This window comes from Mustelus asterias, chromosome 10, assembly GCF_964213995.1.
Source record: "Mustelus asterias chromosome 10, sMusAst1.hap1.1, whole genome shotgun sequence".
NCBI lineage: Eukaryota > Metazoa > Chordata > Chondrichthyes > Carcharhiniformes > Triakidae > Mustelus > Mustelus asterias.
In genome coordinates, this window is record NC_135810.1 from 55,012,026 (window position 1) to 55,035,428 (window position 23,403).

Sequence of the window (23,403 nt, forward strand, 5' to 3'; positions counted from 1 at the left end):
GGGAGACACATGACACATGCACGAATCTCATGAAATGACCAACATGTGATACTCCCATCCCGACATGCCAAAAAACGTGCGGGTCAGGATGGGAGAATCCACCCGCCCCTCCCCTCCCCACCCCCCTCTGTGTTACAGTCATAGCTAGGGTGTAGAGAAAGATCAACTTATGCGAGGTATGTCCATTCAAAAGTCTGATGGCAACAGGGAAGAAGCTGTTCTTGAGTCGGTTGGTATGTGACCTTCGACTTTTGTATATTTTTCCCGACAGAAGAAGGTGGAAGAGAGAATGTCTGGGGTGCATGGAGTCCTTGATTATGCTGGCTGCTTTTCTGAGGCAGTGGAAAGTGTAGACAGAGTCAATGGAAGGGAGGCTGGTTTGCATGATGGACTGGGCTTCATTCGCGACCCTTTATAGTTTCTTGTGGTCTTGGGCAGAGCAGGAGCCATACCAAGCTATGATACTATGATACAACCAAAAAGAATGCTTTCTATGGTGCATCTGTAAACGTTGGTGAGAGTCGTAGCTGACATGCCAAATTTCCTAAGTGGTCTGAGAAAGCAGAGGTGTTGGTGGGCTTTCTTAAGTATAGTGTTGGCATGGGGGGACCAGGACAGGTTGTTGGTGATCTCGACACCTAAAAACCTAAAGTTTTCTACTTAGTCCCCATTGATGTAGACAGTGGCATGTTCTCCACTACGCTTCCTGAAGTCGATGACTATCTGCTTCGTTTTGTTAACATTGAGGGAGAGATCATTTTTGTCTCATCTGTTCACCGGATTGTGTATCTCATTCCTGTACTCTGTCTCATTGTTTGAGATCTGACCATTATGGTGGTGTCATCGGCAAACTTGAAAATCGAGTTGGAGGGGAATTTGGCCAGATAGTCGTAGGTTTTTAAGGAGTATAGTGGGGGACTATACAGTGGGATACCTGCCAGGAGTGCATTGGAATAGTCAAAACTAGAAGTTAGAAAAACAAAATGATAATTTCAGCAGCAAATGAGCTACGGAAGGGATGAAATAGGGCGAAGTTAAGGAGATGGCTTTAGACAGTCTTAGTGACGGTGTGGATTTGTGCTCGGAATCTCAACTTTGGAGCAAATATAGCATCACAGTTGAGAACAGTGTGGTTCGGTCTGAGACAGTTGCCAGGAAGAGAAGTAGAGACGGTAACAAGGGCGTTTGAAGCAGTGGTTAAAGACAATAGCTTCAATCTTATCAAATATTTACTTATTTTTTCTTTAATATATTACGTATGTTTGGTAGTTGTGAATCGTGTGTAATTTGATGTAGGTGTTGAGCATTAAGTGGGAAATCACTTGGTCTCCCGTACAGAGGAGCATACTAGAAATGCATTTGTTTTGAGGAGGTGTATGTTTCTAACGTGTATATTTATGAATAAATGCTTATAAAAGTGTGTAAAGGTGGGTACTGTTTTATCCTGCACCATCAGGCTTTCTGGAGAGTAACATGTTTTATATTTTACAGGCCTGAAGGTCAATGGTGTTCAGTACACAGTTCATTTCATTCGGCGAGCACTTGAAAACACAGCCTTAAAGGTTGATGATATTGAAGTTTTTGCACAAGGACATGGTGTAATTCAGGTATATTTTTAATATTGCATAGATTTTTTAAAAATTCGGCTTAATGCACTGGGATAGTTTGAAGAAAGTAAAATTAACTCTGCTACCAAAACCACGTTATTTAATTTGAGTTTTACAGACTAGGCGAGGTACAGCTAGATGTGACATAATATGTTGTGGCCATTTGGGCAGAATTGTATCTTTTCACAATTTAAGCTTGTATTTATGTTATAAAATTGTATGTCTTATTTTTAATTCCACCTACGTTGCAATTCTATATCACGCATCGTGAAGTGATTTTCCAGCCCATTCGCTGCAAACAGAGATCCCGTTATGGCTGCTAAGTCTTGCAGGATTTGCGTGGAGAGATTTCGGAATGAAATGTCGCCCAGTGAGGGCATAAACCTAATTACCATGAATGTAATTTAATTTATCTTCCAGGTTCATCATATGTGTTAAAACCCCCCCCCCCCCCCCCCCCCCGCGCAAACTGGCATCAAATTTACTTGGACTCCAAGCTATTGTCCGGATATATGGATACTAACCTTGCCATATAACTAAGCCAATGTAAGTTGGGTTTTACCTATTTCCAGTCATGAGGAAACCCACGTGTCTGCGTGGATTTCCTCCTGTTGCTCTGGTTTCCTCCCACAGTCCAAAGACGTGCAGGTTAGGTGGATTGGCCATGGTAAATTGCCCCTCAGCATCAGAGGATTAGAAGGGTAAATACATGGGGATACAGGGATAGGGCCTGGGTGGGATTGTGGTCAGTGCAGACACGATGGGCCAAATGACCTCCTTCTGCACTGTAGGGATCCTATGATTCTATCTGGTTTTTGGCTGCCACACCTGTCTCATGTCCACCACTCCTATTTCTACTGTTCTTTTCTTTTCTCTTCAACCCCTTCTAGACCTATCACTCCTGTTCTCTCACCTCATTTCATTTCTCCCCTCTCATGTAATCTGCTCTCCCATTCCATACCCCAACTCCTTCAGAACGCTTTGAGCTTCGAACTCTCCTTCCCAAGCTTGACTCCCTTTTGGATAAACCTACAGCTTCCCTCAGTGCCTCTCTTGGCTTCCTTTTGACCCATCAAAACGCTCGTCACTGAGCTTTCAAACAGCAATTCCAAATTCCCCATCCCTCCCATCCTACTCTCTCGCTGGCCTTTCAGCCCAGAGTATCCAATGGGAGCTAGTCTTTCTCATCTATATTACTGACTGCTCCAAATGTTGACCCTGTGGATTCTGCCACTGGACCTTTCACTGCTCTTCTCCATGTGAATGTCTCTCTTCCTTCTTTCCTTTATGTAGAAGATATTAAAGGATTTGAAAATAAGAGAGTTCCCAATAGCTAAGTAGGGTTGCTAGCTAAAAGCGACCCTGAGCAGCTCCATTCCAATGTTTTTCCCCAGTCCCTTTGCAAACCACCCCCTCGCCACCTTCATTCCCATCATTCCCCTGCTTCTTCCTCTTCAAATGATCCATTAAACTCCTGTATCCTCCACACCACCTGTACCACTGTATATCATCTTAATTCTCCATCCATTTCCATTTGCAATCCCTAAGGACATTTGGTGAGAAACCAGGTGATTTGATACCGTCAAACTGTTTGCAATCTACCCCTTCCCTGTGCCATCACTTCCAAGATATTTTCTTCAAAAGGTTTGTTTACTTTCAAATTCAACTGTTCAAACTTGTGTTTTATAAAATAAGAAATCAAATGAAAAACAACCCTGTACCCTCACACCTGCCCCCTCACTCTCAGCTCCTCGCCCCCGTGCTGCCCCACTCTCCCCTCTAAATTATTGAATTACTTAATTCACCTGTAGCCTCACCTATGCATCATAAGAAGCGTCCTGTGACATAACTCCCACTTCTTCTCTCCGTTTGAACAATGGATGTATATTCCAGTCTGGATTTTTTTAGATGGTTGATGTTTCATCCATTAATAAGTGTAGCAGAGCTTTGTCCTTGCAGACAGTTCATCTCCGTTGACCAGGGCTTTGCCTCAGAAAGGGGCCTTTATGGAATTACTTAAAATTTGACTTATGTAGTCACAGGGGGTATTAAAGGAAGGAGAAGGAAAGTTTAAGTAGTGTCACAAGTAGGCTTACAATAACACTACAATGAAGTTACTGTGAAAATCCCCTAGTTGCCACACTCCGGTGCCTGTTCGGGTACTCTGAGGGAGAACTTAGCATGACCAATGAACCTAACCAGCATGTCTTTCGGACTATGGGAGGAAATTGGAGCAAAAGAATAGGATGCAAGATATAACGTTGTAGTTACAGCTAGGGTGTGGAGAAAGATCAGCTTAATATAAGGCAGGTCCATTCAAAAGTCTGACGGCAGCAGGGAAGTAGCTGTTCTTGAGTTGGTTGGTATCTGTTCTCAGACTTTTGTATCTTTTTCCCGACGGAAGAAGGTGGAAGAGAGGATGTCTGGGGTGTGTGGGGTCCTTAATTATGCTGGCTGCTTTTCCGATGGTAGTCATGATGTGGAGATGCCGGCGTTGGACTGGGATGAACACAGTAAGAAGTCTCACAACACCAGGTTAAAGTCCAACAGGTTTATTTGATAGCAAAGAGGTTTATTTGCTACCAAATAAACCTGTTGGACTTTAACCTGGTGTTGTGAGACTTCTTACTGCTTTTCTGAGGCAGTGGGAAGTGTAGTCGGAATTAATGGATGCCTCTTTAGAGAAATACGATGTTGCTGTGGTTTTCTTAGGCTAGAAATGTCTTTTGCATGAGTCATAGCCTGCCAGAACTTCAGTCAGTGTAAAGCTTTTGTTCGTTATATTGTAAAGTAATAATTTATGAAGTAGCCAGGATGATATAGATTTTTTTTTCTTTCAAGTCTTCTTGGCATGACACATCATATCAATAGACTCCTTACCCTCTGGATGCCTTGTAAATTCTTGGGAGAGGTAAAAAAACAAACAACCTAATGCCAAGAGGGGATGGGGGGGGGAATCAGAAAAATACCTCCAAGCAATTGAAGTTAGTCTAAATGACAACTATTGACTCTTATTTGATACCCAACTTTTAAATGATGTGGTCTCTACTGTTATTTCAGAAAAAAATAACCAACTAATTTCTAAGAAGAGAAGGATCAGAAAACAATAATTGGTCAAGCACAGGAGTTCAGAGAGGGATAGGGCAGGACAAGGCAAAAAGGGAGGATGGGAAAGATGGAGGGCAGAGTAGGAGATAATAGGAGATAGAGAGATAAATGTCTATTTTTTCTCTGGATATGAGTATTCTGGTGTGTAATTTTATTTGGACAAGTGTTGATACAGGAGAGGTAGATCTAGGAGAGATGTATATTGGTGAATGTATTTACTTCTAATGAAGGAATGTGTAAATGCTGCCTTAGCTGGGTGAGGAGCCCATGGAGATTTCTTCATTGAGTTTGAGTTTGTTTGACGAGTTTCTTAAAAGAGGTTTCACTCTGAGAGGTGAGTTTGCTTCAATGGGAGAAAATAGAAAGCAAATGCATCAAACAGGTCATTAGAGTCAACTAGTCTATTGGAATTCCTATTATTTGTGAGAAAATAATTCCAAGCATTTTTGTTCACACTATTCCCAAAATCCCTTAACCCATTTTCCTTCTTCAACTTATCCAATCTAATCTTTAATGTTGACATAGAATTTTGACTCAGTTACTTGGAAAGAATCGCAGTGGTTGCCTTGGTAAACGTGGTTGGTGGTTTGTTTCTGATATTGTTTGTTTAGTCCATGGAGCGGGCTGATGGTCGGATGATTTCTCTGTCTTCCAGCTTGGGATGATTATTCAGTTTGATGTTTGGCCCTTTGCATGATGATCTACCATGTCATGTTAAGTTTACCATCCTATCTATAGATTTAATACCTTTCAATGCTGCAACGACATACCATTGTTAACACAGAATAGATGTTGATGTAGTTCCTGAAATTTTGGGGCTAGTCCCCTCAAAATATTGCAAGCTCCTTAGCCAGTCCTTATCCCAGGTTATTCAAGAAGGCTTACCTTCTCAACTTTGCCCTTCGCCTGAGGTACGGTGATCCTCAAGTTAAATCGCCACCAGTCAGCTTTTCCCCTCAAAAGGGAGAGCAGCCTATGGTCACTTGGGACAATGGCGACTTTACCTTTTACCTATCTCAGTACTGCCAGGCCCCAGACCACATCCCCAATTTTTACAAATCCTACAATTGTCCCCAGTGCTGTTAAATCAGTGTCCCTGGTAATATTATTGGACATAATACTTACTTTATAAAATATCTGATTCAGCATATGAAACTTATTTTCTTATTAGGTTGATAAAGCTTATGACTACCTCATACAAAATTCATCCATGAGTAGCAATAATTTGGGATTTAGCATTGCTGTTGGCAACCAGCGTGGGATCTACCTCCGAGATCCTGCACATCTAGTTTCACCTTCAGATCATGGAGTTGGCATAGAACCAGTGTTTCCAGAAAATGCAGGTAAGATTCTCTGATCAGATATTATTTACACTCTTTGGGCATTAATCTTATGAATTAGAATTACAGATGCAACAGTATCAATATTGTGAAAAAAAAACTTGCATTTAGTATAATAATGTTGTTGCCATTACAGAGACTTGGTTAAGGGAAGGACAAGACTGGCAGTTTAACATTCCAGGATACAGATGTTTCAGGAGGGAAAGAGGGGGATGTAAAAGGGGTGGGGAAGTTGCACTACTGGTTAAGGAGAATATCACAGCTGTACTGCGGGAGGACACTCGGAGGGCTCACACAGCGAGGCAATATGGGTAGAGCTCAGGAATAGGAAGGGTGTAGTCACAATGTTCGGGGTTTACTATAGGCCACCCAACTGCCAGAGATAGAGGAACAGATATGTAGGCAGATTTTGGCAAGGTGTAAAAGTAACAGGGTTGTTGTGGTGGGAGATTTTAATTTCCCCTATATTGACTGGGACTCACTTAGTGCTAGGGGCATGGATGGGGCAGAGTTTATAAGCAGCATCCAGGAGGGCTTCTTGAAACAGTATGTAGATAGTCCAACTAGGGAAGGGGCCATATTGGACCTGGTATTGGGGAATGAGCCCGGCCAGGTGGTCGATGTTTCAGTAGAGGAGCAGTTCGGGAACAGTGATCACAATTCGGTAAGCTTTAAGGTACTGATGGATAAAGATAAGTATAGTCCTCAAGTTAAGGTGCTAAACTGGGGGAAGGCTAATTACAACAATATTAGGCAGGAACTGAAGAATGTAGATTGGGGGCAGATGTTTGAGGGCAAATCAACATCTGGCATGTGGGAGGCTTTCAAGTGTAAGTTGATAGGGATTCAGGACTGGCACATTCCTGTAAGGATGAAGGATAAGTATGGCAAGTTTTGGGAACCTTGGATAACGAGAGATATTGTGAGCCTAGTCAAAGAGAAAAAGGAAGCATTTGACAAAGCTAGGAGGCTGGGAACACAAGAAGCAAGTGTAGAATACAAGGAAAGTAGAAAGGAGTAAGGAGGGCTAAAAGGGGTCATGAAAAAGCATTGGCCAGTAGGATTAAGGAAAATCCCAAGGATTTTTATACATATATAAAGAGCAAGAGGGTAGCCAGAGGGAGGGTTGGCCCACTCAAGGACAAAGGAGGGAATCTATGCATGGAGCCAGAGGAAATGGGCGAGGTATTAAATGAGTACTTCGCGTCAGTATTCACCAAAGAGAAGGACTTGGTGGATGATGAGTCTGGGAAAGAGTGTATAGATAGTTTGAGTCATGTTGCGATCAAAAAGGAGGAGGTATTGGGGTTCTTGAGAAACATTAAGGTTGACAAGTCCCCAGGGCCTGATGGGATATACCCCAGAATACTGAGAGAGGCAAGGGAAGAAATTACTGCGGCTTTGAGAGAAATCTTTGTATCCTCACTGGCTACAGGGGAGGTCCCAGAAGATTGGAGAATAGCCAATGTTGTTCCTTTGTTTAAGAACGGTAGCAAGAATAATCCAGGTAATTACAGGCCGGTGAGCCTTACATCAGTGGTAGGGAAATTATTGGAGAGGATTCTTCGAGACAGGATTTATTCCCACTTGGAAATAAATAGATGTATTAGTGAGAGGCAACATGGTTTTGTGAAGGGAAAGTCGTGTCTCACTAACTTAACCGAGTTTTTCGAGGAAGTGACGAAGATGATTGATGAAGGTAGGGCAATGGATGCGGTCTACATGGACATCAGTAAGGCCTTTGACAAGGTCCCTCATGGCAGACTGGTGCAGAAGGTGAAGTTGCATGGGATCAGAGGTGAGCTGGCGAGGTGGATACAAAACTGGCTCAGTCAAAGAAGACAAAGGGTAGCAGTGGAAGGATGTGTTTCTGAATGGAGGGCTATGACAAGTGGTGTTCCTCAGGGATCAGTGCTGGAACCTTTGCTGTTTGTAATATATATAAATGATTTGGATGAAGTAAGCAGACGATACAAAGGTTGGTGGATTTGCGGATAGCGATGAGGACCATCAGAGGATACAGCAGGATATAGATTGTTTGGAGACTTGGGTGGAGAGATGGCAGATGGAGTTTACTCCGGACAAATGTGAGGTAATGCATTTTGGAAGACCTAATACAGATAGGAAATATACAGTAAATGGCAGAACCCTTAAGAGTATTGATAGGCAAAGGGATCTGGGTATAGAACCATAGAAAATTACAGCTCAGAAACAGGCCTTTTGGCCCTTCTTGTCTGTGCCGAACCATTTTATGCCTAGTCCCACTGACCTGCACTTGGACCATATCCCTCCACACCCCTCTCATCCATGAACCCGTCCAAGTTTTTCTTAGAGGTACACAGATCACTGAAAGTGGCAACGCAGGTGGAGAAGGTAGTCAAGAAGGCATACAGCATGCTTGTCTTCATCAGCCGGGGCATTGAGTTTAAAAATTTGCAAGTCATGTTGCAGCTTTATAGAACCTTAGTTAGGCCGCACTTGGAATATAGTGTTCAATTCTGGTCGCCACACTACCAGAAGGGATGTTGAGGCTTTTTTAGAGGGTACAGAAAAGATTTACCAGTATGTTGCCTGGTATGGAGGGCATTAGCTATGAGGAGAGGTTGGAGAAATTGATTTGCTCTCACTGGAACGACGGAGGTTGAGGGGAGACCTGATAGAAGTCTACAAGATTATGAGATGCATAGACGGAGTGGATAGTCAGAAGCTTTTTCCCAGGGTGAAAGAGTCAATTACTAAAGGGCACAGGTTTAAGGTGCGAGGAGCAAGGTTTAAAGGAGATGTTCGAGGCAGATTTTTTACACAGAGGGTGTGTTTCTGTTGCCGAGGGAGGTAATGGAAGCGGATACAGTAGTGACTTGTAAGTGGCGTCTTGACAAATACATGAATAGGTTGGGAATAGAAGGATATGGTCAGCGGAAGGATAGGGGGTTTTAGTTCAGTCAGGCAGCATGGTCGGTGCAAGCTTGGAGAGCCGAAGGGCCTGTTCCTGTGCTGTAATTTTCTTTGTTCTTTGTTCTAGTATTGCAATCCCCATACAGACCAATCACCTTAAAAGAAAGGAATCCCCAAGAGATATTGATGCAAGGGATAAGATTTCACTTTTTAAAACTTTCACTGTAAAAGTCAAACCCGACATCAATGTAAAATTAAGCATGCATTAAGAGACAGGTGGCATTTCAACAGAAACAATGAATTTCACTTTAAAGAGTCAATACAACAAAGATAGGTCTCACAAAAATATAAGCATTCCCTGTGCTTTGCCCCCAACCTCCCTAGTACTTACAGCATTGGTTTCACGACCATATCCCAAAGCTCTGTGTTTCTCAGCTGGAGATTTAATTCCCTTAATCATACAGGAGGTAGGCCCAAAGTCCATTCAGACAGCAGTTTTACAGTACCCAATTTCTGCAGGCCTTTAAAAAATGCACCCTTCCAAATGATCTTCGCTTCCCAAGACTTACTTCCTTATCTGTCTCCCATTCAGCTCCACTATTCTGTTACTCTCAAGCCCAACCTGTTTTTGTTCTCTTTCTTCTGAATAGAAACTGACAAGAATTTTGTGTGAGAGGCAAACCACAACCAGGCTGAAATTCAAATTCCAATTAGCTACGATTTGTCCTTTCTGGCTATCAAGCCCCTATCTCCATAGCAATGCTAAATTATAATCCAGTTTGCCTCTTATCTGAACCAAGCCCCCTCTTTACCTCAAGTTTCTCCTTCACTCCACATACCCACGAACAAAAGAACTCCCCCTACTCTCTCTCTCTCCTCCTCCCCGCCCCCCCCCACCACCACCACCACCACATAAATACCAGCCCCGTCCACCATTCCGCAAAAAAAAGATTAACATGAATAAAAATCGACAAACTCGAGAGGACAAGAAGACAACAAACCACAATATAAGGGCAAGGGTAACACGGGTTTGACGTAAGCCAAACAAAAAGTGGCTGAGCAAGAGAAAAGAGGGACATGTCCTCTCTCCGACCTCAAAGACCTATGGGAAACTGAGGGTCAGGATTACTAGTCTAGTGACAATACCACAACACCATTGCATCCTCCTGATTGGGTTAAGATGAGCATTAATATTACAAGTTTGGTGACTGTAAAATAGCTTGTAGGCAAGATAAATTAACGCTTAAAATTCTGTTTTTCGTAACTAGATAAACAATATTAGGAAAATGGGAAACATCTCTCTTAATTTAAAAAATCTAGCGCTGAAGCTGTTGGTGATATTCAGTTTGTACTAATTGTGTCAACAATAAACAATCTAAAATATTCCCACAGAAATGTATCCAAGAATATTAGACGTCCGTATGGATTCATTATTACCACACATTTATTGATTAAAATGAGTTATGAACTCCAGGAGGATATTTTAAATTGCAAATGCATTGAGAAAGGCAGCCTATAGTTCAACACAGTGGTGGGTTTTATTTCAGGTGCATTTCTCTTTCGCAGGGATGTAGTCCTGGAAGAGAGAGTCCTATCCAAAGGCAGTCAATTGATACAGGAGCCAGAATGCTTGAATAATGTCATTCATCATGTTTTCATTTTTAAAATGGGGAAATAAAGATGTAGCCTGGAAAACAATTAAACACTATCTCAGCTCTTTCTTACTTAACAGTTGCATTTTGTACTCTTGAGACACCACTTCATTCAGTTCAACAGTAGGATAAGACGTTACCTGGTCAAACAAGAGTTCAATGAATTACCTTGAGTTGTACCATAGGAGATTCATGGACATGTATATACACTCATGTACATGTATTGGATCCATCACACTCCAGACATTTCACTTTTTTAATAAAAATACATGGGCAGTTTAATGCTCATATTGTTCGTCAAAGACTTATGGCTGTATAACCCTTTTACCAACAATGTAGTTAGAATTTAAAGGACAGTGCTTGACTTAATGATTTTATTTTTCAAATTTTGGTAGAAAACTCTGAACGAATATGTCTGCAGCTTCACTTAGCTTTGACGTGCAATGCATCATGGATTCAGTGCCCCAGTCACTTGGAGCTGATGAATCAATGTAGACATATTACCATACGAGTGGATCCACGTGGCCTTCGTGAAGGAGTGCATTTTACTGAGGTATCTAGTACCAGATAATGTCTTTATTTAGGAAATATACGCAGCATATTCTGTTTTATAAAACTATTTTTATGCTTGCTTTCTCCAAAAAGTAACAGTACTTGAGAAGCTGCATTCATATTTTGTGAAGGGGAAAAGAAGCTGGCTCCTTCGGGTGTAAAATAGGCAGCATCGGATTGGCAGCCTGTTATATACACTAATATTGAACTCACTGAAGAGGAAATCAAACGGGGTGTGAAACAAACAGTTTTACATCCCTGCCAAAGTCAAAAGTTGCAACCATTATTTTCTTGCAATAAAATTGATGTTAAAGATTTGCGACAGAACAGTTATAATTTTGAATTTTTTGGTAGTGCAACTTTTATGGATTGTCAAAAACATGAGATGTCCTGCTTTGTTTGTCATAGGTTTACAGTGAGGTCGACATGGACCGGTTAGCCCGAAGGGCTTGTTTCCATGCTGTATTGCTCTGTGATTCTATGAAACCTAGAAAACTACAACAAATTCTGAGCTGTACAATTGTATCGTAATTCAGACTGAAGTTGAAAATGATTCATCATGCAGAGTAAAAATTCTCCAATGCACATCAAAAATGTTTGTTTCTGGTGTCATACTGTGCTACTAATGTGAAATGCCTATTCTGTTCTGTTTAGGTTCACTGTTATGGTTAATTATGTTTTAATTTTTTGAATGCAGACAATGTAATCATATTCCATAGCATTGCATCAGGTGTAATTTGGTTCTTTTACTATTTATTCATTTATTGCAGGTTTGTGGGTATGACATCACTGCTCCTAATGCAGGCCCCTTATTTAGACTTCCAGTAACTGTCACAATACCAGTCAGGTTAGTAAACCTTCTTGTTTATTGATTTATTTTCCACTATGGTTGATCTGGAGAAAATGCTGCTGCTGAGCTGAGGCTGGCATAGAGATTTGATAAACGTAATGCCAGAATTTTCCAGCCCTTCAGGCTGGCGGGATCAGAAGGTCCCTCCAATGTGAATAATGCCTTCAGTGACTCCCTGGCTCCAAGCTGGCTGTGGGTTTTCTGGAATTTTCCAGACAATGAGCTGCAACCTGAACCCAACAAGCATGTTTTAATGTGCCAGTCAAATTCTGAGTGACTTCTGGCTGTGCAGATTTTTAGAATCTGCCTTGAATAGACAGAGTAAGAAGTCTCATAACACCAGGTTAAAGTCCATCAGGTTTATTTGGGAGCAAAAGCCACTTGCTTTCGGAGCGCTGTTTCTTCGTCAGGTAAGAAGGAGCAGCGCTCTGAAAGCTAGTGGCTGTTGCTACCAAATAAACCTGTTGAACTTTAACCTGGTGTTGTGAGACTTCTTACTGTGTTTACCCCAGTCCAACGCCGGCATCTCCACATCTTGAACAGACAGGCCATTTTAAATAGCTTACTAACAGATTGCTACATCATATATTCTATATTATTGTGCTCCTACCATTACAACACAGTTCGCCATGAGAGAATAGCATTAATATCAATCTTCCGATCGACAGAAGCCATATTCGAGAGGGTGATAATGGGATTCAGTCAGGAAAAGGGGAAAATAGAACAGGACTGTGGGGGCTAGTAGATAGATGAGGTTTTGGACGAGATGAGGGGACAGCGAAGGTGAAGCGAAAGAAGGAAAACCAGTTAATCGACAAATGGGTTGCCAGGGAAAATTTCTCTGGCTTAATTTTATGATTGTGTGAGTTCTACAACAATTACATTATCATAGAAATCATAGAAACCCTACAGTACAGAGAGAGGCCATTCAGCCCATCGAGTCCGCACCGACCACAATCCCACCCAGGCCCCACCCCCACATCCCTACATATTTTACCCGATAATCCCTCTAATCTACGCAACCCAGGACACCGAGGGGCAATTTTAACATGGCCAATCAACCTAACCCGCACATCTTTGGACTGTGGGAGGAAACCGGAGCACCCGGAGGAAACCCACGCAGACATGAGGAGAATGTGCAAACTCCACACAGACAGTGACCCAAGCCGGGAATCGAACCCAGGTCCCTGGAGCTGTGAAGCAGCAGTGCTAATCACTGTGCTACCGTGCCGCCCTAATTAATTACTTAATGGGCATGAAACCATTATCTCTCTGATATTTGGTAGCACAGAACTTAAATATTGCTGAAAAGAGAGACATATTGCTGAAGCTTTGTGTCTTCCGCTCATCAAGACAGTCGCAAAATTACCAAATTCCAAAGGATCACAACAATTTCTGCTACAGGAGAAAAGGGGACTGACTGGTCGGCAAGTTGGCCTGATTGGCCGAAGTATTGTCTCCTTTTGGGGAGAATGCTCCCCACCTTTCAAGGTCAATTAGGGATGGGCAATAAATGCTGACCGAGGCAGCAATGCCTACATCCCATGAATGACTTAAAAGAAAAAACTCCTGGATATTCAGGAAAAACACAAGGCTTGAAAATATTCCATCTTTTTGCAGAGAACGGGTCCCTGTGCATGAATATAGACCAAGCGTAAATGAGCCAAGTTAGAAACTTCACCAATTATCTTAAATTGTGCTATCAGCACACTCAGAATTGTTCAACAAGTGCAGCCCAATTACACAGAGTCATATTTTGCTTTGGGTTTTGCGAGTGGGAGCTGGTTGAATATGGTCTGTACTCTGCCTATTACAAACAACCAAAGGAATATGCCAGTTGAGCTGATCAGCCAATTGCTGGGCTGTATTGCCTATGTACTTTACATCACCCAGGCACCAACTTAATGTATGACATTGCTCAGTTGTGGATAGGTTGAACATCTTTATGGACTGATGGCAGCATCCAATTAATGGAAAATACTACTCGCATAGCACTTGCTGAACAATCCTGAGCACACTAATGGCTACACTAACAACCAGTTTAAGGTAATCAGTTGAGCTTATATAATTGCTCATTTACCCTAATTAGAAATGACGTACATCCATAATGCAGAGACACATTATCGGTAAACATAAGACATATTTTCATACCTTGTGCCTTTTTTTTCAATTATCAGGAGATTGGGCAGCTGAGAGTACTCTGTTGCTTTTCCCATGGCAACATCTCAGCCAATGAAAGTTGCCTTGCTAACCAATCAGCCACCCTTTTCCCCTGTTGTATAAATTGTGATCATTTGGAATTTGATGTTTTTGTATTTGCCCTGATGAGTGCAAGATGAAAAATGTTGATGTCTATCTTTTCAGCAACATTGCCAGTCCGGGATCACTGCAGAGCTCCAGCTCCGGTTTCCAGCGTGATCCCGACTACGACTGTTCCCTGACTGTGGGAGATATGCATGCATCCGGAACGCATGCACGAATCCTGGGAAATAGCCGACATGCGATTCTCCCGACCGGACCCGCCAGAAAATGTGCGGGTCGCAATGGGAGAATCGCCCCCGTGATTTCTTTTTTTCCCCCTGCATAGACCCCTGAAGAGTCTGCCGAAAATGAACAGCTTTATTGCTGATGACCTGCCTCAGCCAAGCTCTTAAGAGTTCCACCAGGATTAAAATAGACATTTGAAAATACTGAAATCTATCTCTTCCACGAGATTTTGGGTTAAAATCCTCTAATCTTCCCCAACTCACTATTTTCATCATCAGTCCCTGAAAATCTCTTGCCACTAATAATTCATTCCTGCTGCGATGGTCATTCATGTACCTCTATAGACTGTTGGTTTCCCTGCAATGGCCTTATTCGCATAAGTGATAATTTCCCATCCTGTTCTTCCTTCTCGTGCAGTCCACAACTTCACTTCCTTAAGTCTGAATTGAAAGCTGCAAACTCAGGTACAGCTGGTGTGTGACTGGTCTCCTTATTCAAAATTAGATTTAGCTGGGTCATGTTGAAGACTTCAGCCAAATCTTCTTAATGCAATCACCCTTAATCAAGAACAATTCAGCATTCTTTTTTTAAATAGCGAACCATCTTCTTAAACTCCTCATCCTACCTTTCCTGCACTCCCTTTATCCTCATCTCCAGTACCAACAAAAGCCCATCATTTTTTCATCAGTTTTGTTGTCATCATCTCGCCCTTTTCTTCTGCTGACAGCCAGTTACAATCTCTCATCCACCCTCTCTCAAGAACAAAGAAAAAAGAAAATTACAGCACAGGACAGACCCTTTGGCCTTCCAAGCCTGCACCAACCATGCTGCCCGACTGAACTAAAACCCCCTACTCTTCTGGGGACCATATCCCCCTATTCCCATCCTAAAAGAACAAAGAAAAGTACAGCACAGGAACAGGCCAACACCCCACGCCTCAGACTCACTCTCCTGACTGCTCCCAACCAGTTATAGTCTCATCCCTAATCTGTCATCATTCTTCAGATTCTCTCTGATCTCCCCATTCTCTGTAAACTTGATTTATTTCCTGTTCTCTTGATTCATTCCTCATTCAATTCCTCAACACTCAGCTGGCACGCATGGGCACCCATGCTTATTGGCTGTATTAATGGTTCTCTTTGTTTTGGCACCTTCTTTCAGAACTGCTATTAAAACCTCTTCCTCAATAAGTTCACTCTTGTCTCATTTGCCCCCTCCAGCTGCTGCCCCATCTTTCAGAACACCCTGTTCAAACTCCTTCAGTCTAGCCACCATCCTGCTGACAACACTAGAAGATGTATAAATAAATAATATATTTTAGATTCTCTGGATTAGGTTCAGATTCACTCTGAATTGCATTGTAACTAATACTTTTTTTTTGGTTACAGGTTACATGAAACCTCTGGTTATGAGCTTGCATACAATGATGTTTATTTTAAGCCTGGCCAAATTAGACGACACTTTATTGAAGTACCTTGGAGTGCTACTTGGGCTGGTAAGAGTATCATTTTATGTAGAAAAAAATATTATAACAATTTTTTATTTTAGATTTTTATTTTATCTTTAAACCTTTATAGTTGGGATTAGGGTAAATTTCTTGTTTTGTTGAATACTAACCCGGGTCGAAATTATGGAAATCTCTCCCTATCAGCACTGCAGGTGTACTTGCACCGCATGGACTGCAGCGGCTCAAGAAGGTAGCTCACCACCACCTTCTCAAGGGCAATTAAGAATGGGCAATAAAAACACTGGCTAGCCAGTGATGTCCAAGTCCTGTGAAAGACTGAATAAACATCTATCACCTCAAATCTGGCAAAATGGTCTCCCATCATAAGTGATAGAGCAGTGTTTTTACTAATGCACCTACTGGAAGGAAGACTGTAGGATTAGCTTTTTAGCCCAGCTTGCTCTCTCACGTTTTGACTGGGATTTCAGCAATACAGAGGCCACCCTCCCCAGGCAGGTGGGAGACTAATCCAAATGGAAAAGTTGAAGCCCGGCGTTTTCGCTGGCACTATCTAATCACTTTAATTGGTATTGGGCCAGCAGAGGCCCACGTAAATTTATTTTACATTTTCCTCTTGACCTAACAGGTATACTGCTGCTATCCCAGAAAGCAAACCTTGGGCTTCCTGTCTCAGCTTTCCCTCCCACCTTCTCCAGCTGAACAGCAAAAGAGACATGATACAAAACTTCCAATCAAAGGAAAATCTTCTTCACTACCATAATTATGCACAGCTATTTTCCAGCCATTTCAATAAAAGAGAAGTGCTTGTGTCTATTTCTGTTTGTTTTAATACTTCAGTTTCTTTTGTACAGAGGTCATCATATCTTCACTTTCATCTGATGTTTCCTCAAAATTTGTCCTCCATGCTGTTCAACTTGAAAAACAAAAGGCCTATCGTACTAATGAGTTTTATAAATTCACATCACTTACGGAGAAAGGATCGTGTTGTGAGGCATTTCCAGTTTTGGTGAGCACAAATTTGACAATGTAGTAAAATCTTTCTGACTTTTCACAACTAAACTCTGAGAACTTAGCTTTTAAGATGTATGTACCTGTTTTGTTTTACTGTTTCTAGTATGGCAAAACTGTGGAATTTTGCATTGCCCGTTGGTGGGCCAGTCTTGGTGATGTCAACATCAACTACACAATTTCCTTCCATGGCCTCCTTTGCACTCCCTCCCAGCTGCACATTGTAAGTTCTTCCTTTATATTCTGGTGTGAAGAAGACAAATATTTTAGGTTTTATTTGGAGCATGATATCTCTGGAAAAGAGATTTTGTTAATATTGTATGCAGTTCAGGTTTGTTGCAGAAGCAGGTCACGTGACATAGATTTTAATTGTTCATTTGCAAACAAAACTTTCAAACCCCACCTCAAATCAAGAATATCAATTATTTATTGTACTTTCAAACCTGAGAACATTTGCATGTGCTGTATAAAGTTTTCTTAATGTAATAGAATTGTAGAATGTTACTGTGCAAGAGATGATTCGGCCCATTGTGCCAATGCTGGTTTTTCTAAAGGACTGTCCAAGTAGTCACATCTTGTGCCCTGCAGAAATTTCAATTATTTACCAATTCCCTTCTGAACATTACTATTAAATTTGCTTTGACCACCCTTTCAGGCAATGCATTCCAAAACATACCAGCTTGCAAAGTAAAAACTATTTGTCCTTAACTCACCTTTTATTACTTTAAATCTGTAGCCTCTGGTTACTGATCCTTCTGTCATTGAAAATAGATTCTGATAAAGTAAGTAAGGAGAAACTTCATTAAATCGCCCCTTAACCTACTTTGCTCTTGTGGTGAACCAACCCAGATTCTGCAGTCTGTCCAAGTAACTGAAGTGCAGCATCCCTGCTATCAGTTCAGTAAATCTACTCACTAAGGACTTAACATCCTTCCTAAAGTATGATGCCCAGAATTGGACACCAGCTGAGGCTCAGCCAGTGATTTATAAAGGTTTAGCATAACTTCCTTGCTTTTGAACACTGCCTTTGCTTATAAAATCGAGTATCCTTTATATTTTAACAGCCTTCTCAGCTTGTCCTGTCACCTTCAACGATTGTTGTTCTACAGCTTGAGCTCTTTCTGTTCCTGAACCCCTTTAAAATTGTAGCATTTTGTTTATATTGGTTCTCCTCGTTCTTCCTACCAAAGTGCATCACTTCACTATGAAATATTTTGGTGTCACCTGAGGTGCTGGTTCTTTGTTTAGAGTGTTTATGGTGTCTCGTGTTTCAGTAAAGAGATCTTTCAAACACCAAGGGTGGGATTTTCTGGCTGCGCTCGCCCCAAGACCAGAAAATCCCACCAGAGGTCAACGGAACTTGGCATGGTCCTGTCCTGCCCGCTACGATTCCCGTGGCGGGTGGGATGGGAAAATTCTGCTCCATTTAACATACAAACGTTTCATCTGAGTAAGCTAAATCTGATAGTGTATGACCTGGAATGCCTTGCTTCACTCGATCAAAACTTATTTAAACAGAGCCTATGTTTTTAATGTTCAATTTAGCATGCATCAGATGGAATTACTCGTTTTGATGTGAGATCTGCTTTGAAGCATGAAGATATTGCTCCCTCCATAAGTCTCAAGAGCTGGATTCAGTCTTTGAGGTAAACAGCAACTTTAGTTTAGGCCTGTAATTATTCCCTTTAAGTTTTACAGCTTCAGGAGAATGCTGTCTGCCATCAGTTTTGCTTCAGACACAGTTGGATAAGGCTGGCAGTGAAATAGAATATTACTGCAAGGTTTTTCAAATAATCCTGGAAGTAGTCCCTCAAATTGGCTTTCCAGAAGAAACACTGTATTCCAGTTCTGATGTTCTACTAGTGTTCATTCTGGTCTGCATATCTCAATTTATATGAAAGTTGAAATTTCCTATTAAAACCACTCTGACTTTGCTTGTCTGGCCTCTTCATTCATACAGTTTACCGCTCACAGATCCGACGAGGGAGCCGATATAAAACTTCCCACTGCAGTTTTTAAAATTCTGTCCCATTTCTTAATTCTACCATGAAGTCTCCACCACCTGCTTACCTTTCTCATCACTGAAGTGAATAGATCCTTAATCGCTAACACTATTCCGCTCCTTCCACTATTTCTCTACCTTTCCAGCTGACCTTATAACCTGGTGTATTCCATTCACATTCCTAACCATCTTACTGCCACCAGGCCACATTCTCCAAGTTGAATTTGCACTTGCAATTCATTCATTTTGCTTCTTATACTCATTGGCTGGAATTTTCTTACCCCAAATCAGATGGGAATGGAGGTGGGATGGCAAGCAAAATGACTGCCCACCAATGCAGCCATAAATCCTGCCTCCGTTTCCACCCACCTCCCTTTTCCCAAGAGTGATTGAGGGAGTGAACCCTGAACAGTTCCGCTCCTATTAACAACTTCATTAACATTGAAGGGTTCATCTGGAAGGTTTTCTGATTTTCTGCGAGGCAGCTGGGGTTCAGCAACCAGAGGGTTTTATACAGCTACATTGCACTTTATCCCCAGGATTAAAAGTTCGAGTTTCAGCTGTCTTATCCACATGGTTTTTCAACACTTGTTGGGGAACCTTAAGATGTTCCTAAGCTGCCGTGCAAGCTTTTGATGGTTTTCTTCAAAGTTTGCACACGTAGCCGAAGAGATTAATTTTTTGGGCTGTAATTGTCTCTTCAACGAATTTAAATGTTCCCCTAACTTCATATTCGCAGATTAACTCAAAGGGACTGAATTTAGTTGACTCATTTGGTGAGCTTCTAATGGCTTTTAATACAAATGAAATTCTCTTCTCAAAGTCCTCAGGATATTCACAACAATAATTCTTAATCATGATGGGGGGGGGGGGGGGGGGGGGGGGGTATTCCCCCAGAAAAAACTAAGTGTCCAACGGGCGAGAAAATGGGAGATTTTCCGGCCCAATTTTTGGGCGTACTGAGTCAAATGAATTTCAGGTACTTTGTACATCACAGAGACCACCACGGGATTCATGCCAGTAAGGGGGAGGGCAGGGCCTAATCCTGCCCAAGAGGGCAACGCATCAGTGCACTGAGCGGACCACTGCGCATGCACTGATATGTTAGTAGAGAGATCGCCCCGAATGCTGGCTGCCCGATGTCATCCCCAAGTCTGCTCCCCGATCACTGGGCTCTAATTACAGCCCCAACACTCGCACCCTCCCCCACCGATCCCTAATGCAGAGTGGAAGTGGTCATCCCCACCACCGCCAATCGATCCTGCACCGTTGGCACTGCCTGGTGGGCACCGACGGGCTGGCACTGCCCTCGGGGTACCATATCCCCGACATCCTGGGGGGTCTCAATGGTTCTCTGTCCCCACCAGCGGGGTGATCACGCCTGGTCCCCAGCTTTAATCCCCACTGGTGGAAATCTTGGCAGCAGGGGAGATGAGGGAGGACATTAGCAAGCCTGAATGATATCAGGATATGGGAATGATACCTTCCTCGCTAATGAGATGAAGATTAAGATTTCCATGTTGTAATCAGCCTTGCGCTGATTTCCGGTGCGAGGCTGATCGTGTTTTTAAAAAATGGCCTGGAAAAGTCGCAATCAGCTGGACGCTGCTCACTAATCCCACTATCAGCTCCCCGCTGATATTTCCCAGCCCCCTGCGTTACTCAAGCAGCGCAGCAGGCCAGGAAATCACACCCATTATTTTTAAGGTTTGATGCTACCTTTCCAATCCCCCATGAGACTGTGACTGTGGGTGGTATGCAGATGATTTAATCTGCTTTACCCCAAAATGATACATTGCCATCTAGAGTATTTGTGACATTAAACTTGATCCCTGATCAGAATGAACTTTTATTGTAACCCTTACCTGGTGAAAAACTGAATTAATCCTTTCATTACCACATTTGCAGTATTTTCTCCTGAAGAGAATTGTCCCTGGGAATCAGTTATACAAATCCATAGTAGTTAAAAGATATGATGCCCTGTTTTGGTTATGGGTATAGACAGCCCACTAGAACCCTATTCATTTAAAGCGGTTCCTGGGGTCAGTGATGCTGCTTTAATTGATGGCTGAGGCTTCCGAAACCAGTTGACAGGTGTAACATGATTTGCAGAATTGAACCACATCGCCAAGCAATCTTGACCGATAAAAGCCATTATTTCCCTCATTTCCCTTCAATAATCAGGTATGATAATAATTTAATGGTCCACTTCTGATCTGCTGATCCTTAAGGAGGGCTCCACTTCTTCACCAATATGTCAGCTGTTAGGCAATAACATTCAGGGATCCTTTCTGATTCTTTCTCCGAATATGCCATCCAAGACATTGCTCACAAACCAGTATCTGAGTGTTGGGTTTTAATCATTAAAACAGTTGAGCTAAATAAATCAGCCATGTTATTTTCAGGGTCTTTAACCTTGTGCAAATCCTCGAAAAAGTCCTAACTGAGCACCCCTGAATGATCCTCCCTCCCAATTGATTCTATTTCATCCTGTTTATCCTCATGAGCTTGGACGCTAGTTAACACACTGGAGACATTCCATGATGTCCATCCTGCAAAATCTTAGTTTCTTTCACCTCACGGGCTATCTTGGAACTCTGAGTGCTAATGCTGCCAAACCTGCCAAATCATCACTCAGTGTAAAATATGTCCCTTCAATAGGTCAACTCTGAACAATTTGAGATCGAAACGCACAGTAATGAAATTAGCTAATACGAATCTTGCCAATTGATCAGATGTGAAGCTCAAATCAGTTTGGTCTAGAAAGATGAACCTGGTACTACATAACCATGAACTTAACCCCCAATATGGAAAAATGGTTTCTAAAAATGTAGCAAATTGCAAACTTGAAGCAGAAGATCTCCAGAAGTTGTTGAGTGTATTGAAGAGTGTATTGAAAAAATATTGACATATTTCTACATACTAAAAGCATGAAGGGATATGTGATTAGTGCAGGAAAATGGTGTTGAAGTAAATAATGGCAGAGCAGGCTCAAAGGGCTGAATGGCCTACTCTTATTGTTTATGTCCTTATTTCAGTATGAACAAATGGTAATTCATTGTTTAATCAGATCTGTATTTTATTGTTTTGTGAAATGAGTTATTTTATCTAAATTGCATTGAAAAATAAGAGATCAAAACTGCCATCAGAGTTAACAAAATATTTGTTGAAGGGAAGCTTTTCCACAGTGATTCTGGATATAAAATCATCTGTTTTCCTTTCCTCTGTTCACATCAGTAATACCTCATTGAAATAATTTTTTTAGGTGAAACTCTTCTGTGTTTTGAAATTTCAGACCAGTAAGTGCAAAAACAAGACCTTTAGGACAACGGGATACGTTACCAAACAATCGACAATTCTATGAGATTATTTTGACATACAACTTTCACCAGGTAAGTACTACAAATTAAGAGAAGAAAATGTATTTGTGTAGCTTTTTTAAAAAAGTTTTCCATTTCATGCCATGTTTCTTTTTATTCACTCATGAGATGTGGATTGCCCATCCCTAATCGCCCTCAAGAAGGTGGCAGTGAGCTGTCTTCTTGAACCGCTGCAGTCCTTGTGGTGTAGGTGCACCCACAGTGGTATTAGGGAGAGAGCCCTAGGATTTTGCCCCCAAAACAGTGAAAGAATGGCGATATATTTTCAAGTCAGGATGGTGAGTGGCTTGGAGGGGGAATAAAGTTGTTCCCATGTGTCTGCTACCCTTGTCCTTCTGGACGGTAGTGCTTCTGGGTTTGGAAGGTATTGTCTAAGGAGGCTTGCTGAGTTGCTGCAGTGCATCTTATAGATGGTGCAAATGGCTGCCGCTTTGTGTCGTAGTGAAAGGAGTGCATGTTTGTGGATGGGGTGTCAATCAAACAGGCTGCTTTGTCCTGAATGATGTCAAGCCTATTGAGTGTTATTGGAACGGCATTCATCCAGGAACTGAAGAGGATTCCATCATGCTCCTGGAATTCCTAGCCTCAGATCAGCTCTGCTAGCCACAGTATTTATATAGCTAGTCCAGTTCAGTTTCTGGTCAATGGTAATGCCCAGGATGTTGATAGTGGGGGATTCAGCGATGGTAATGCCATTAAATGTCAAGAGTTGATGGTTAGATTCTCTCTTGTTGGAGATGGTCATTGCATGGCACTTCTGTGACCCCAAATATTACTTGCCAATTGTCAGCCCAAACCTGGAGATTGTCCAGGTCTTGCTGCATTTGGACATGGACTGTTTCAGTATCTGAGGAGTCATGAATTGTGCTGAACATTGTGCAATCATCAGTGAAGATTCCCATTTCTGACCTTATGGAAGAAAGGTCATTGAAGCAGCTGAAATGGTTGGGCCCAGGACACTACCCTGAGGAACTACTGCAGTGATGTCCTGGAATTGAAATGATTTTTGAAATTCGAAGATTGAAATGAATTGAACCCAACATTCACAACCATC

General features: G+C 42.0%; 1 protein-coding gene across 5 annotated transcripts in view; it reads left to right on the forward strand.

Annotated features, from left to right (window-relative positions):
- Positions 1–23,403, forward strand: part of tpp2 (tripeptidyl peptidase 2) — a 147,366-nt gene that overhangs the window by 60,349 nt on the left and 63,614 nt on the right. For all 5 annotated transcript variants that reach the window (XR_013498869.1, XM_078221718.1, XM_078221719.1 and 2 more), the window contains 9 exons: positions 1,492–1,607; positions 5,887–6,058; positions 10,998–11,155; positions 11,925–12,001; positions 15,880–15,986; positions 16,811–16,965; positions 17,074–17,190; positions 18,513–18,613; positions 22,265–22,361. Coding sequence is in view for 4 of the 5 variants with exons in the window: in XM_078221718.1 (XP_078077844.1) it covers positions 1,492–1,607; positions 5,887–6,058; positions 10,998–11,155; positions 11,925–12,001; positions 15,880–15,986; positions 16,811–16,965; positions 17,074–17,190; positions 18,513–18,613; positions 22,265–22,361 (1,100 nt within the window). In the remaining variant the exon portion in view is untranslated. The remainder of the gene's footprint in view (positions 1–1,491; positions 1,608–5,886; positions 6,059–10,997; positions 11,156–11,924; positions 12,002–15,879; positions 15,987–16,810; positions 16,966–17,073; positions 17,191–18,512; positions 18,614–22,264; positions 22,362–23,403) is intronic.